At 39.6% G+C, this 16,079-nt stretch overlaps 1 protein-coding gene across 1 annotated transcript in view; it reads right to left on the minus strand.

Moving 5' to 3' along the window:
• PKHD1 (PKHD1 ciliary IPT domain containing fibrocystin/polyductin) overlaps positions 1 to 16,079 on the minus strand; it is a 531,849-nt gene that overhangs the window by 313,150 nt on the left and 202,620 nt on the right. Inside the window, exons 38-40 of the mRNA XM_062186248.1 lie at positions 6,111 to 6,321; positions 5,250 to 5,407; positions 2,847 to 3,038 (exon numbers count right to left, since the gene is read on the minus strand). Of these exons, the coding sequence (XP_062042232.1) occupies positions 2,847 to 3,038; positions 5,250 to 5,407; positions 6,111 to 6,321 (561 nt within the window). The remainder of the gene's footprint in view (positions 1 to 2,846; positions 3,039 to 5,249; positions 5,408 to 6,110; positions 6,322 to 16,079) is intronic.

The raw sequence follows: 16,079 nt of genomic DNA on the forward strand, positions 1-16,079 counted from the left end.
TGAAAGAAAAAAAAAAGGAGCTTATTGCAAAACAGCATACTGCATTACATAGCAATAGCCTCAGCCTCATACATCTCACATTTATCAGTTTTTTTGATTGTATCAAGAGGCCACATTGAGTGATCTATACTCTGTTTATACAAGGAGTTCAAAATAATCTTTGAAAACTGGAATCAAACGATAAATTTATTTTGGTATAAAAATTTTTGAAATCTATGCTTATGAGAAATCTTCAAAGAGTTCTTAGAAAATGCATATCATAATAAAAAATATCCATGGATTTCAAAAATGTTTTAAACCAAAATCAATTTACCTTCTAATTCCATTTTCCCACGTTTTTTGAAGTACCCTTATACATTCTAAGTTTTCATAAACACAAAATTGCCTAACAACACCTTTCTCAGAATGTATTCCCATTGTTAAGTAACACATGACTGTATATGTTTTAATAATTGTACATTATAGAAGAGAAAGAAAGATTAATGTACCAGTGCTGTGGCATAACCAGTTGAGCAGCTACCTTGAATGCCAGCATCCCATATAGGCTCTGATTCTAGTCCCAGCTGCTCCATTTCCAATTCAGCTCCCTGCTAATACACCTGGGAAAGCAGTGGAGGATGGCCTAAATCCTTGGGTCTCAGCACTCATATGGGAGGTTTAATTCCTGGTTCTGGTCCTTGATTCCAGTTTTCTGCTAATGTTATGCAAAGGTTCTAATGCCTTCTAAGCCTTCTAACTCTAGCCTCTGGAGTAACTGGCCACTCAGATATTGAAGGTCTTCAGGGCATTAAACAAAAAGATTCTTGGTAGAACACCCAGAAGACTCTAACTTCTGGGGTAGTGTGTTACCCCTCTGTGCAGTACATCTGCGTTTCACAGGTATTTACAGAGGACAATGTATTAATGATGATATTTTTGTAAGCAGTGAACCCTTTTCCAAACAAACCTAATAAGGATGAATAGGTAAAAGCACAGCTTCTTTGGTTGAAGCAGAGGTCTTAGAAGCAGATTTGTTGAATTTTGAGCAAGAGAGGGTTTTGTTTATGTTCAATTGAAACTCGCATGTGACTGCTTCCCTCTCTTTTACTGGAGCCAGTTGCCATAGCAAATATTCTGCAGCACAATAAACAACAGCAGACTGCAGAACCAGAGAGAAAGGCACAAATCAACCCATGTACTAGGGAAGGGGCTGTTAGAAACCATCCCCCTAAATGACTATCATACAAAAACACATACATAAATACAGTCCTGGAAAATTAGGATAAATAAACATCTTCGGCATGAAGATCATTTGAAATAAGGAAAATGCCCATGCGGTTAGCCTGACTGCTGGCAGGCAGTGTGACTCCCAGGCATATTTCCCCACCCCTGCCTTCTACCAATCAGGTAAGCTGCTCCCAGGTGTGGCCCAGTTACACCTGGAAAGTTACCCTAGCTACATGACCTTCAAGCTGTTTGGCGAGGCATGTTGGCGCCAGTGTCAGTTCTGTCCTATAGAGTTAGTATTCCCCTGAGTTAGTTAGGCCCCTTCTGCCTGCCCTTTAAAAGCGCACGTGGCTGTGAATAAAGACGGACATGTTCACCAAAGCCTGTCTCCCTGCTTCTTGTGGAAGAACACCTCGCCCCACTCTCCCCGACAGTGCAGACTTCGCTGCATTCCATAAAGGCAAAACTTGCATGTGTGGATGCTGGAGATGTTGAGGCATGGTGAGAATCACTCAGAAATAGAGCTGCAGTTCTCATTATTTATTATCTGGCCCCCAAGTCCATGACTCTGCATATCAGCTTTTGACATTGGGTATTTATCTGGATGCCCCTGTCTCTTCACAACTTTCATTGGTGCATCTGGCCATGTTCTTTTTTTTTTTTTTTTTTTTTTTCTGGTTCTGATCTTGTTTTTCACTAGCTAATTTCACATGGATGTGATGTTTCCTGCTCCTTTTTTCTGTCTTCAGCTCTGGCTAAGATCTGCAGATCTGCCTCCTCCATGTTCCCAGAAAAAGCTCAGTTATCTCCATCTTCCCAGGCAGATGATTTCTCTGAGTGAAGTGGGGGCTTGGTGCAGTGGTTAAGTTGCCACTTGGGATATCAGTATCCCATATCAGGGTGCCTGTTCCAAATCCTAGCTCCTCAGCCTTCAATCCAGAAATCATGCTAATGCTCACTCAGGTAATAGATCAAGTAATTGAGTCCCTGTACCCATGTGGAAGACCCAGGGGAAGATCTGGGCTCCTGACTTCAACCTGGCCCAGCCATAACTGTTGAAGGCATTTGAGAAGTGAACCTGTGAATGAAAGATCTGCACCGCTCTGCTTTCTAAATAAAATTAACATAAATAATTTTTTGAAAAAGATTCTTCTGAGTAAAGGCAACTTCATGTAAAAGTGCTTTCTGCTGGGCCTGCACAACCACACTAATGGCCTGATTGTTTGAACTATTCAATATCAATTTGCCTGTAGTCATAGAGCTAATAAATGCTACATAGAGGCAGGATTCAAAACTAAGGGTTGTGTGGTTCACTCCACATGTATAGTCATGGTTCTTGAAGTGAACTTCTTGGACTAATTGCTCCAGAATCATAAGGTTTATATTATCAAAATTCAGATTGGTAGGCCCACCTTGGAGCAGAATTTGTCAGAAGAATGTCTATAACTTTGAATTTTAATAAGCTCCCAAGTGATTTGTTCTGGCTTATTGAAGATTAAGAATAACTGACCTAGACTATAAACAACTAACAATCTCTGAATCCCTCAAATCCCAGTGTCACTTATCATGACCTTCTTAAAGCAGTGCTTTAACATGACAGAAGAAAGGAAGATGAAAAGGCATAGGTATGGACCCCTTACCTTTCACAGCTCCCACCACAGTGAGAGAGCTCAGATGCCTACGGAAAGTTTGGCCCAAATCTCGAAACTGCACTCCCTTCAACTGGACACAGCTGGGTTCCTCTTTGAAGGCCTGAATGATTACTTTGGCCCCCAGATCCCTGGATCCCAATATCTTCTCACTCTTTGAATACAAACAGTTCTGCAGATTACCTGCAATACAGAATGACGTTTAGGAGACCTAAAGCTTGTAGAACATGCTTTCATATGGGACAAATCTCCCATATGAAAGGCACTGTCAGTACAAAAGGACAATTACTGTTTGTTTTTCTTAATAAGCTTAATTCCCTTTTACTTTGATTATCTTTTGTAAGACATGATGTGGCCTCCTCTCTACTCTTTCAGAAACTCCCAAACCAATCACCTTAATTACTGTCACAAAAATGGCAAACTAAAATCCACAAATCCAACCAAAAATAGTTACTGACTTCAATTGAAGAGATTCCCTTGAGACAGTATGAAGTAAAATGGCCTTCTCATGGTTGATAAATGTAGGGAAAAGATATGAGCCACTGAATGTAATAACAGCCTATTTTAGTGTTAAGCTGGCCAATGGGGTTTCCCTTGTATTGTGTTGTTTATGATTTGGGGACTTAGTAATAATGTAACTATACAAATGGCGAAGGGCTCCAGAACTCCTGAACTAACAACACCTCCTTACCTGCTGCACTGCTAGTGAGGAAAGCAAACTACGTGAACCTAATACCTACAGCTACTGCTGCTACAAAGGGCTATGACCTCAGGATTTAGAACATTCTCTACTCACAACTGGCATTTCCTGACGTGAACCAACCTCATGAAAGAGTATCCAGAATCAACTCCTTATTGCCCACATTAATGAATCAAACAGGGACCAGTAATAAAAAACAATGTACCACTCTCCAGTAAATTTCAGAGTCCATTCATTTGCTAATATCAAGAGAATGAATGGATATACAATGTAAAAGAAAGATGAAGAGATGTTTTATTTTTAGATGATTTAAGCTGATTATTTGTGCCAGTAACCATATTGTTTCAGTATCCAGGTCTCATCACACTGGATTTAGTCAACCTGTTCGATATTTCTACCACCCACAAAAGAATGACTTAATGTGAGAATACGGTAGACTTGTTTAAGATTTGTGATGATAAAATCAGTGATTTTCCATTAGGAGTTAAAAACTTTATAACACTTCTAGACTCAAACATAAAAGTGTGGCCTCACTGGCAGCTGATTAAATGCAAAGTTATTCCAAAATGCAATCTGAGAACAACTGAATTGAGAATTATCAAGAGAGTAAAATAGAAAGCAAATCTCAATTTGGCAGAATTGTTAAATTTGTCAGTCAGTAGATTCTAATTCATTACTGTTAAAGCTGTCTTCTTCAGAAGGACACATTTGTGATTTGATGACATGGGAGGAGGGGGATAAGGTCAAAGTTCATCTCCAGTACTAATAACTCCCCAACCATGACATCAAACCTTTATACCAACATGCACTGATATGCACACATGATTCAAATCTTCATTCCAATCTTGCTATTTCTTGACATCTCTGTTGCTAGTCTGGCATCCAAGTTTCCACATGTACAAAATTAAACTCATGATTGCTACTCTCCCACTCCACAACCTGCTCCTCTTCCCATCTCAGTGAACAGCCTCATCATCCATCCACAGCTCATGCCTGGAAGTCATCCTTGACATCCACACCATCCTAGACCAAAGTTGACAAATGATGTCTTCACCACATATGAAAGCCTCATAATCTACAGCCTGGGAAACCAAAACATAACCTACTAAACTAACCATCCCTGAAATAGATGTTTAATAGGCACATCAGTGTGATTCAGTGCCTGTTATTCTAGTAGAAGATAAATTGACTTTTTCCACCACTTACCTAAAATATGTGGTAGTTCCCTTAGAAAACAACCCAAAGGTGCAAGGGTGTGTGGGGTGGGGGTAGGGGCTCCAAATCTAGTCAATAAGAAAGTGCTGCCTGAGCCAACGATTCTGGAATTATGGTTTTTCTCTGAATCTTAGAAAGAGCCTAGAATCAACTTCATAATAACATATGACATAGAAATGCTAATTGGCTCTCCTGATTTAATTCTTCACAAGGATTTTTTTCTCAAAGAAATAATTAATTTGATTTATTTTCCTTTTATCCATCTCACCAGGTTGTCAGACTGCATGGGAAGAAGGATCATAAAGTGTTAGATGACAATTTATCAAGTGCATCCTGAAAGCTACACCATATTATGGACATTCAAAGATTAAAGGCTTACTCTATCTCAGAAGTGGTCAACCAAAGCAATGCCACATATCATTTGACAGTGAAAATATGCTTTTGCATACACTGGATTTTCCAAAAAAATACTTTCCTACCTTCTAAAGCATTGATCTCCTGGCATGAAGCAAGCAGCCTCTTCCTCTCAGTAGTGAGATTTCCCTGTATGATAACGTTCCTACTAAGCAGAGCCACGGTGGCCTTTAGGACGTGGTATTCCCCAGCCTCCCAATTCTCTGTGAAGCTGTGAGAATATCTAGGGAAAAAAAAAAAGTAAAAGCAGAAGATAATCTAAAGACATCATTGTAAATCTTATCAGGAATAGTAAGCCCCTAAATGTGTGCCCCTCTCCCTTTGAGGGTCTGATTCCTTAGAGACTCCAACCCAGAAGAGTGAATGATGGGCAGAGGCACATGGATATTAGAATATTTGTTGTGTTACACTGTACACTTGCTATGAGACAGAAGTTCTAGAGTCTACAAAAGAAAGGTAATTAAGAAGTCTAAATCTTTAAAGTGTTTTATACTTTATAACGTTCTTATCAAAATATCTAGAACTATTTAATGCAAGAAGGCATCATTAAAAGACAAATATCTTGGGACTGGCATTGTAGCTCAAAAGTTAAGCCACAGCCTGCAGTGCTGACACCCCATATGAGCACCAGTTCAAGTCTGCTGCTGGACATTTGATCCAACTCCCTGTTAATGTACTTGTGAAGGCATCCATGTTGGAGATCCAGAAGAAGTTCCTGGATCCTGGCTTTGGCCTGGTCCAGCACAGGCTATTACAGCCATTTAGAGAGAAAATCAGCACATCCAAGACCTCTCTGTTTCTCTCTCTCCTTCTCACTGTCTCTCCCTCTCTCTCTCTTTCTGTAACTCAGCCTTTCAAGTAAATAAATTTCTCAAACAAACAAAAAAATTTAAAAAGACAAACGTCCCAATGCCAATATTCAGTACCTCAAGGGTGACCTAAGATGAAGGTCTGCATTATGCACAGTTTCCACAACAACAATCTCTTCCATTGGTTTGGCACCTTCAACACCTGCCCCACTGATGATGACAACTTCATCCCCAGGGTGCCAGTCCACAGCATCTTCCAGAGCCAACACTGTGTCTTGGGCCTGAGCAGCTGCTCGAAGATGAGTAACAAGTACTTCTGGTAGCAAACCTAAAACAGCCCAAGGAAAATTTGTTCAAATTTATTTTTCTTTATATATTTATTTGAGAGAGAGATGGAGTGTGTGTGTGTGTGTGTGTGTGTAAGTGCAAGCACTCCCATCTGATTGCTCGCTGCCCCACATGCATTCAATGGGCCCAGCTATGGCCAAAAACATTCAATGTACATGGGTGGCAGGAACACAACTACTTGAGCCATCACCACTGAATTCAAGGACCAGTATTAGTAGCAAGCTGGAATCAGGAGCCAGAACTGGTACTAAACCAAGGCACTGCAATATGAGGTTTGGGCACCCTAACTGGCATTTTAACTGTAAATCCAGGTGACTTCCTCTTGATTAGAAAATTGAATAGTTATTAACAATATGATGTTATTCAGTTGAAGAATCCTATGAAAGAAAAACCTGGAAAAGAAAGTTTCAGGATCAATAAGCATCAATTTTTTAAAATTTTGGGGGGTGACCCGAATATTATAAAAGGTACTAATATAAGCAGTCTGAGAGCACTGCAAGGTGTTGAAAAACACAGAAATTGTAATAAGACTAAACTTACACTTGAACCACAGTTTTGCCTCATTCTGCCATGCCCTTTGGGTAACACACTTATGGGTGGACTTCAGTTTCCTCAGTTAAAACAGAAGGAACAGGGTCTTCCACCAGAGGATTTTAGGAGAATTAACTGAGGAACCTATGAAACATCTACCTTGGATATTGCCACACAATAAACCTTCCAAATATGTTAGTCTTTTCTCTGCCTTCCCTGAATCACACTCTATTTTAAGAATGAAATTTTACTTTTTTTATTTCAAATAAGGATATATAGTTCTTACACTCATTGATGTAAGAACCTATAACTAATTTTCAATATGAAGACTTCTACCCATTTCCCAAACTATGTAAGTCGAGTGGAAAAACAAAATTACCTCACAACAGTTATCCTAAGTCTCTGTGCATGTGATTACTTCAAACTTTAAATCTGGGTGCATCCAGGATAGAATTGTTAAGTAATGTCAAAGAAAGGGGAATCTGTGACTCTAGATATCTTAGTTTGTGTTACACTCTGGCATATCCATCTGACTATCTCCATCACAGCACATTAGTCCTTAACTGTCTCAGATTCAAGAAAGTTATCTCTCAGTGTACTCTGGCCTTTTCCAGCAAGGGTCAAGGCAAAGATTTTTTTCAAGGCATCCTTCAATGCAATCCTTCAGAAAATACATGGCTTACTCCCAACTCCTTCTCTTTCTTCAGTACACTTCCTTCCTCCTTTGCAATAGATCATAATTTACCTTTAGCCCACAGCAAGTTACTGTCCTCCCTTGTTGCACTAAAGTAAAGTAATAATACTTGAATCTTTAACTACAGAGGCAGCCAACGATAAATCATTTTCAAATTATTTTAAACTTTCTTCTTTATTTATTTGTCTGTGTGTGTGCAGGCACTTTGTACCAATAATGTTGTTTTAGGTTTAGAAAGGTCACTGGGTTAATGATGTAATTTCTGAAGTTTACTCGGGCAATAATTTTATCTTAAAAAAATTTACAGAGTTCAAAATTTCTAATTATAGGGCAGGTGAAAATTAAGACATAAATCATCTCAAAAGAAAATAATTTTAATTTTATTCCTTGTTCATATATCTTAACCTTTGGGAACAGTAAAATGAAATAAAATTTCTTTATTATATATATGCATATATATATATATATATATATGAATTACTCTGATTTGTTCTTGAAAAATCTCTTCCACAGAGAAAAATGTTTACCAAAAACAAAAATGCTATCAACTCTGTGATCAGTTGTTCACAATAGTGAATATGCAACAATCAACTCTTTATGTGCCTAAGAATACAAAAGCTGCACTTGGCAGAATCAAAAGTAGAGACAACTGGCCGGCGCCGCGGCTCACTAGGCTAATCCTCCGCCTGCAGCGCGGGCACCCTAGGTTCTAGTCCCGGTTGGGGTGCCAGATCCTGTCCAGGTTGCTCCTCTTCCAGTCCAGCTTTCTGCTGTGGCCCGGGAGTGCAGTGGAGGATGGCCCAAGTGCTTGGGCCCTGCACCTGCATGGGAGACCAGAAGGAAGCACCTGGCTCCTGGCTTCGGATTGGCACAGCACCAGCCATAGTGGCCATTGGGGGCTGAACCAACGGAAAAAGGAAGACCTTTCTCTCTGTCTCTCTCTCTCTCTCACTGTCAACTCTGCCTGTCCAAAAAAAAAAAAGTAGAGAAAACAAAGATATTTCTTAACTAATCATTCTTATAAATACGGCCGAGTCAGAATGAATGAAAAAAAATCACATAGGATCCTGGAAGTGCGTTTTTAACCATCAACACAAACTTATGCCTTTTCAAATGTTCACAGAGCTGCTAGAAAGCAGTGAAATCCCAGAAATATTTTACTGAAAAAATAACATTCATACGTATTTGCATAAAACATCAAACCTGATGTTTCCTGAGTACCATTCTTATGTTTCTTTTTTTTTTATTTTATTATTATTATTTTTTGACAGGCATAGTTGACAGTGAGAGAGAGAGAGAGAGAGAGAGAGAGAGAGAGAGAGAGAGAAAGGTCTTCCTTTGCTGTTGGTTCACTCCCCCAATGGCCACTGCAGCCGGCGCAGCACACTGATCTGAAGCCAGGAGCCAGGTGCTTCCCCTGGTCTTCCATGCAGGTGCAGGGCCCAAGGACTTGGGCCATCCACCACTGCACTCCCGGGCCACAGCATAGAGCTGTACTGGAAGAGGAGCAACCGGGACAGAATCCGGCGCCCCGACCGGGACTAGAACCTGGGGTGACAGCGCTGCAGTCAGAGGATTAGGCCATTGAGCCACGGTGCCGGCCAATTCTTATGTTTCTAGATACATAGGAGATAATCACATTTGGATGAGCTACCATTATCCCAAACTAAAGATAGCAAAATAATTATAAAAATTCCCTGTGTTAGGCCACTCTGCAGTTTTTATTCTTCTAACTACTCATTACATTATTTGAAAAAGTTTTTGGTAAGTTTTTTAATTACATTCTTTCTTTGTTCATTAGCCTACAATATCTCCTTATAATACACAGTAACAAAGCCCCAATTTCATATCCCAAAGCATGGTTTCTGACTTCATAATAAACTCTCTACTCCAGGAATTCCAGATTCCTTAATTTTTCTCATTTGATGGGATCATTGCCACCTCTACCCTCTACCAATTCTGTCCCTTCTACTTACGTGAGCTCCTTATTCCTCTCAACTCTGCTTCCAAAGCATAGCAGAAACCCCAACTCTTCCATGAATTTCAGAAAGCACTTCGATCTCCTCCTGCAGACCTTACCAAGATGTAAAATCCTAACTTGAGCAAAATCTCTATGTACATCTGGGGTAGAGGCAGGCCCAAGCAAATCTGGGTGGTTGGTGGACCACTGAGTTGCTTTGCATGGGAGAAGCAGCTTGCAAAGAGGAACAAATGGGGAAAGAGGATTACAGAGTTGACGTGGGTTCTGCCTCTGCATAGCTTTACTACCACATGGATCCATGACTAAATCTGAAGGAAGACCCTAAAGGAACTCTCCAGGAAGCTTTGCACCTCATGCTCCTCTGTCTGGGATTCCCTCATGAACTCACTCTGCCACATTCTTTAGGATGACGCTCAACCATATTCAACCTGATTTCAGGAAATGCTGCCAACCCGTACTGACTAGTCAAACCCTGTATTACAATCTGCCATATCACATTGCGGCTTAGTTCATTTTCTATTTCTAGTAACACAATACCACAGACTTGGGTAGTTACAAGGAAAAGAGTTGCATTTGGCTGGCAATTCTGGTCCAAGGCTAAGGGCCCACATCTGGTGACATCCTTCTTGCTACCCCAAACCTGAGGCAGCTCAGGGCACCACATGGTGAAAAACATGAAGCATGCATGCAAATGTATTTCCTCTGTTCTCTCTCTCTTCTTAAAGTTACTAGTTTTTAGTCATAAGGGCTCCAACCTGAAGACTTTATCTAACCCTAAATACTTCGCAAACACCCCAATTGTAGACACAATAGTCAGATTAAATTTTTACCCTCTAAACAGCTCACAATGGGGCTTAAACTCCAACAGGGGTCTGGAGAAGACAAACTGTGGTACTATGTCCCTCTCCTTCCTACTACTTAACCCAACTGCCATTTAGCCACTCTGTAATCCCATTTTCTCCTCTACTAAACATGACAGGGAAGCCCATACCTTTCCTTCGTCACCATCAAGCACCAACACTCCTCACGGTTTTGGCATATAACATAGCCCCACAAATATGTTGATAAGCATAATCATGAATGAGAGGGAGAAAAAAGTACCCCCAAATCCTGAAGTCCAGGTGATCAGGAAAACCTTGACGAGTGTGGAGGCTCCCACACCTTTGGGGCTCACAACCTGGGAATAATGGAAACCAGCACCCTGGGACTATATAATATCTAATCTAAAAAAAAAAAAAAAAAAAAAAAAAAACATAAAACATACACATCTGTTGAGGAGTTAGAGAAACTCCAATTGATGCTAAATAATTTTATTCTGAAGTGAGAATTGTTTGAGATTTTTGTTTACTTTTGGGATTTATTTTAATAGACCGCACAAATAGGGATTTCAAATACTTCAAGGAGGGGATCATATAGAAATGAGATATCAGCAACAAGTTCTTGAAATTGGATTTTCTGAAACTAGGGACAGAGAATGAGGCAAGTCATGGAAGTCCCAGCCCCTGGAAATAACTGTAAGTTAACTGTATAAAATTAGCTTTGATCCTCAAAAATTATATTCATTACTTCATAATTATAATTTAAATGCCACACAAGGTAGATTGACTTCTCTGATGAAGAAAGCATTGTACACATTTCAAATATGAGTCATTTTTCTTTATAGAACTCTTGAAACTCAGAATGGGTGGCTCCTTCCTTTCTGTGCCACAAACAAAAAAACATATAAAACACAGTTTAAAAGCTCAACAATTTATAAATATGCTCAAATGAAAAGGGGCCAGGCTATTAACTTGTAATTTAATACAATGTGTAACCACATTGGGCTTTCAATGTTGACCTGTTAACCAACAAACTATTCATTTACTCCCACTAATGACTTCTACTCATAATTGTATTTCCTACTAATTATTACTTGAGCATTTCAGTGCCATTCATCCATAATTACACAGTCCCAGAGAACCATTCTCACCAAATGGGCATGGAGAGAAAGAAAATAATCTTTGTGGGTTAACACACTTCAAATCACTAGTTGTCCCCTGGTTCTTTATTTTGTAGCACTTAAATCTTTGTTCCAAGTGAATAACGGCCAACAGCTTCCCAAAGCATTTAAGGTGGCAGAGAGAAAGGGCGGAGAGAGAGAGAGAGGATGAATCACTTCATTAAAGTGAAATTTGAACGTCTCCAACACTAGAAATGATATCTGAGGTGATAGATATGCCAATTACCTTGATCTGATCATTACACATTGAATACATGCATTGAAATGTCACTCTGTAACCCATAAATATGTGCAATTACTATTTGTCAACTAGGAAATATATATAGTTTTTTAAAAGATTTATCTATTTTAAATGCAGAGCTACAGAGAGAAAAAGGGAGAGACAAAGAGACACATCCTCTATCCACTGGTTCACTCTTCAAAAGGCTGTTAGAGCCAGGCTGGACCAGGCCAAAGTCAGGAGCCTGCAACTCCATCTGGATCTCCCACATAAGGGCAGGGGCCCAAGCACTTCCACTAGCCTCCCAGATGCATCATCAGAGAGCTGGTTTGAACGCGAAGCAGCAGGAACTCAAAAAAGTGCCTTAGGAGATGCTGGCTTTGTAGCCAGTGATTTAGCTCACCATGCCACGGTGCCACTATACACACAGACATAGACATACACATAGACATAGACATACACATACACATGTTTTAAAATATGTTCACATCATAACTATAAAGGAATCACAAAAGAGTTAGAAATATTATTCTCAAATATATGGAAATTTTTTCCTGCTTATTTCTAGATGTAGCTTGATCTTATGCACAGCAAAACAATGAATGCTATCTTTTCTTATGCATAGATGAACATTTGTCAAGCAAATACCAAGATAAACATAACGAGAAAAGAATTCATTTCCTTCAGTGCCCTTGGCCAGTACAAGAACAAGCAGAATGCAAAGAAAAGGAAAAAATATTTAATATATATGAGCGAAATTTATATTTTGTGATTTGATTATTGTTTATAACCCTTGTCTATATTCCTGCAGAAAAGTGGTCTTTCTACTTTTTACTTGTAGAACTCTTTATTTAGAGGAGCAGTAAGCCCGTGATTATAAGGTAAATTGAAATTAGAATACCACAAAAAATTAAAAGGGAAGGAAAAAAGGAAGGAAGAGGGAGAGATGAAGGAAGGAAAGTAGTGTCATATTCTTAGAATCATATCTACAAAATACATGAAATCTGTCCTCTTTATAGTAATAATTTTTAAATGCGAAAAAAGAAACAGGCAGACAAAAATCGTAAGTGTATCATGGTAAGTTCTTTCTGCTTCTTATGATTTATTTGAAAGGTGGGGTTACAGTGACAAAGACAGAGCAAGATCTTCTATCTGCTGGCTCACTCTACAAATGGCCACAACAGCCGAGGCTAGGCCAGGCCAAATCCAGGAGCCTGGAACCCCATGCAGGTCTCTTACCTGGATGGCCATGGCTCAAGTACTTGAGCGTCGTCTGCCGCTTCCCCAGGTACAGTAGCAGAGAGTTAGATCAGAAATACACTCAGCTTCCTTCCTTCATTCCTTCCTTCCTTTCTTCTTCCTCCAGTCCCGTCTTACTTCCTACATTCTTGCCTTCTTTCCTGTCTCCTTTCTTTCATCCATCAAATATTTAATGAGAGGAGAGCAGCAAGATGGCAGAATAGGAAGGGAGCACACTGATAATCCAGGAAGAGACAGTTTAATTAAAGTGGAGATACTGCAGGTTCAAGGAAGAGTAGGGGAAGAAACAGCAGCGGAAACTCTTCCGGAACTAGTGCTTCACAGTGGACCTGCGTGGAGAGCGTGGGAGCCCAAGTTCAGGACACCAGTGGCAGACTCAACACACCAGCGCTGGAACGCGAGGTGAGCCGAACCTCAATAGCCCGAGACACCAGCGGGCAAGCGGAAAGAGGAGACTAGAGGGAACGAGGCTTGAAACTCCATGGGGAAAAGTTCACCAGGCTAACTAGAAGAGAGAGAGAGAGAGAGAGAAAAGTGACCGATACGGACACGAGTTTCTCTCTCTCTGCTCACCTCTCAAAGGAGAGCAAGACAAAGAGCAGGTGCCATTTTGGACATACATCAGAGCAGGGCAACCTCAGGTTTGCACCGGCCCTGAGAATAGCAGAAAAACCTGACTCGGAGGGCGGGGGGGGGGGGGTATGTATGTGAAATAACAGGAGATTAGGATCTAATGAATGTGTGGTGCTAATGAACTAAGACTGTGAAAAAAGACACTGTGGGGGAGAGAACTCACAGAATTCACGTGAGTACTCTCCAGAGACGCTACAATTCGGTAACCTTGGCAACCCAGTGGGAGACTACAGGAGAATTTGAGCCCACACTGCGGGCAGCACAGATTCCCTGTGTAGTCCTTGGAAAGAGCTTCCGATCTCTGGCTCCTGTGGGTTTATCATTCGCCTGCTAACTATCTCCAATTCCATTCAGTTGTGCAGAATTACTTCCCTTTTGAATCAAAAAAAAAAAAAAAAAGAGAGAGAGAGATTTACCACACCTAACCTGGGAGTGTCACCTTTGCCACACCCTCAACCCTGAGGAAACAAACAGAGCTCTCAGGCCACACCCATCTCAAGCCTCTAAGACTCCATCAAAAGCAGACAGTCCACTTAATCAAGAGTCATAGTATAACAAGAAAAAACACCACAGTGAAGAAACCAAAGAATATCTCCAATACGCCAAACAACAAATGCAAAAACTGAGGTAACAAGAACAAGGAAGACACTATGATGCCTCCAAATGAAAAAGACACCCCAATTCAAGATTATGAAGATGATGAGATAGAAATGCAAGAAGCGGATCTCAAAAAATTGATAAGAACATTAAGAAGTTCTCAAAAACAAATTCTTGAACTACAGAAATCCTTAATGGACAAGATAGAAAATCTCTCTCGTGAAAATGAAATATTAAGGAGGAATCAAAATGAAATGAAACAACTAGTAGAACAAGAAACTGTGATAGTGACAAGAAATCATAATGAAATGAAGAATTCAATAGATCAAATGACAAACACATTAGAGAGCCTTAAAAGCAGAATGGGTGAAGCAGAAGAGAGAATATCGGACTTAGAAGACAGAGCACAGGAAAGTATACAGTCAAACCAAAGAAAAGAAGAGGAAATTAGAAATCTAAAAAATATTGTTGTGAATCTACAGGATACTATTAAAAACCCAACATTTGGGTTCTAGGAGTTCCTGAAGGCATGGAGAGAGAGAAAGGATTAGAAGGCCTTTTTAGTGAGATACTTGCAGAGAACTTCCTGGGTCTGCAGAAGGACAGAGACATCCTGGTACAGGAAGCTCATAGAACCCTTAGTAAACGTGACCAAAAGAGATCCTCACCACGACATGTTGTAATCTAACTCACCACAGTGAAACATAAAGAAAAGATCCTAAAATGTGCAAGAGAGAAACGTCAGATTACTCTCAAAGGATCTCAAATTAGACTCACAGCTGACTTCTCATCAGAAACCCTACAAGCTAGAAGGGAATGGCGAGACATAGCCCAGGTACTAAGAGAGAAAAACTGCCAGCCCAGAATATTATATCCTGCAAAGCTCTCATTTGTGAATGAAGGTGAAATTAAGACTTTTTATATCAAACAGAAACTGAAAGAATTTGTTGCCACTCATCCTGCCCTGCAAAAGATGCTTAAAGATGTGTTACACACAGAAACACAGAAACATGGTCACCAATATGAAAGAAGTAAAGGAAGGAAATCTCACAGCAAAAAATCACAGGAAGCTCAATTTCTCTTTGACATAGAATTAAACTCTGATGCTCTGTTAAAGCAATGTGTTAAAGTAATCTATTATGTTCTCTTGATGTCTGTTAAATTCTAATTGTTCAAAAACAGCTGAATTTTTATTAAGAGCTATGGGTTATTTAAATATGTGCTTATTTTCAAAGATTCAAATAATCACCTTGTAACAATGATCAAATTTGGTCTATATTATGTCATGATTTTAAGGAATCTTATTTCAACCAGATATTTTGGATTTTGAGCCTTCTTGGCATTCTTGACAGGCATTCAAAAAATCAAAGCTTCGAACAATCTGGACTCTAAAATTTCCAGGAAATCTTGGACTTTGATTTTTCCAGTTTGGGCCCAGCTGAAAAAATCGAAGGACCTATGTCTCTCATCTTATAGAGACACCAGCTAATCATGCTATTTGGATTATATTAGAAGTACTGTCAAGCTGTGATGTGGTACTAAATTTTAAGTTTCTATATTTGAAAATGCTATTAATACAAATGTTTGAGAATTAAAAAGTCTAATGATCTTGTGTTACTAGACATGATAGTGATCTTAATGAGAAAGCCCCAGAGGCCTAAAGGGTTAAATACTTATAAAATCCAACAAAATCCTTAAAAAATACTGTGAAGTAAGCAAGTGCCTCTGGTTGGTTGATGAGTTTATAATTTTAAACATGGCAACTTAAAGTCTTTTGTCATCCACAGTCATATATGATTTGCTGCTCATAAAACTAAAGTGTT

This window comes from Lepus europaeus, chromosome 3 (assembly GCF_033115175.1).
Source record: "Lepus europaeus isolate LE1 chromosome 3, mLepTim1.pri, whole genome shotgun sequence".
NCBI classification, from domain to species: Eukaryota; Metazoa; Chordata; class Mammalia; order Lagomorpha; family Leporidae; genus Lepus; species Lepus europaeus.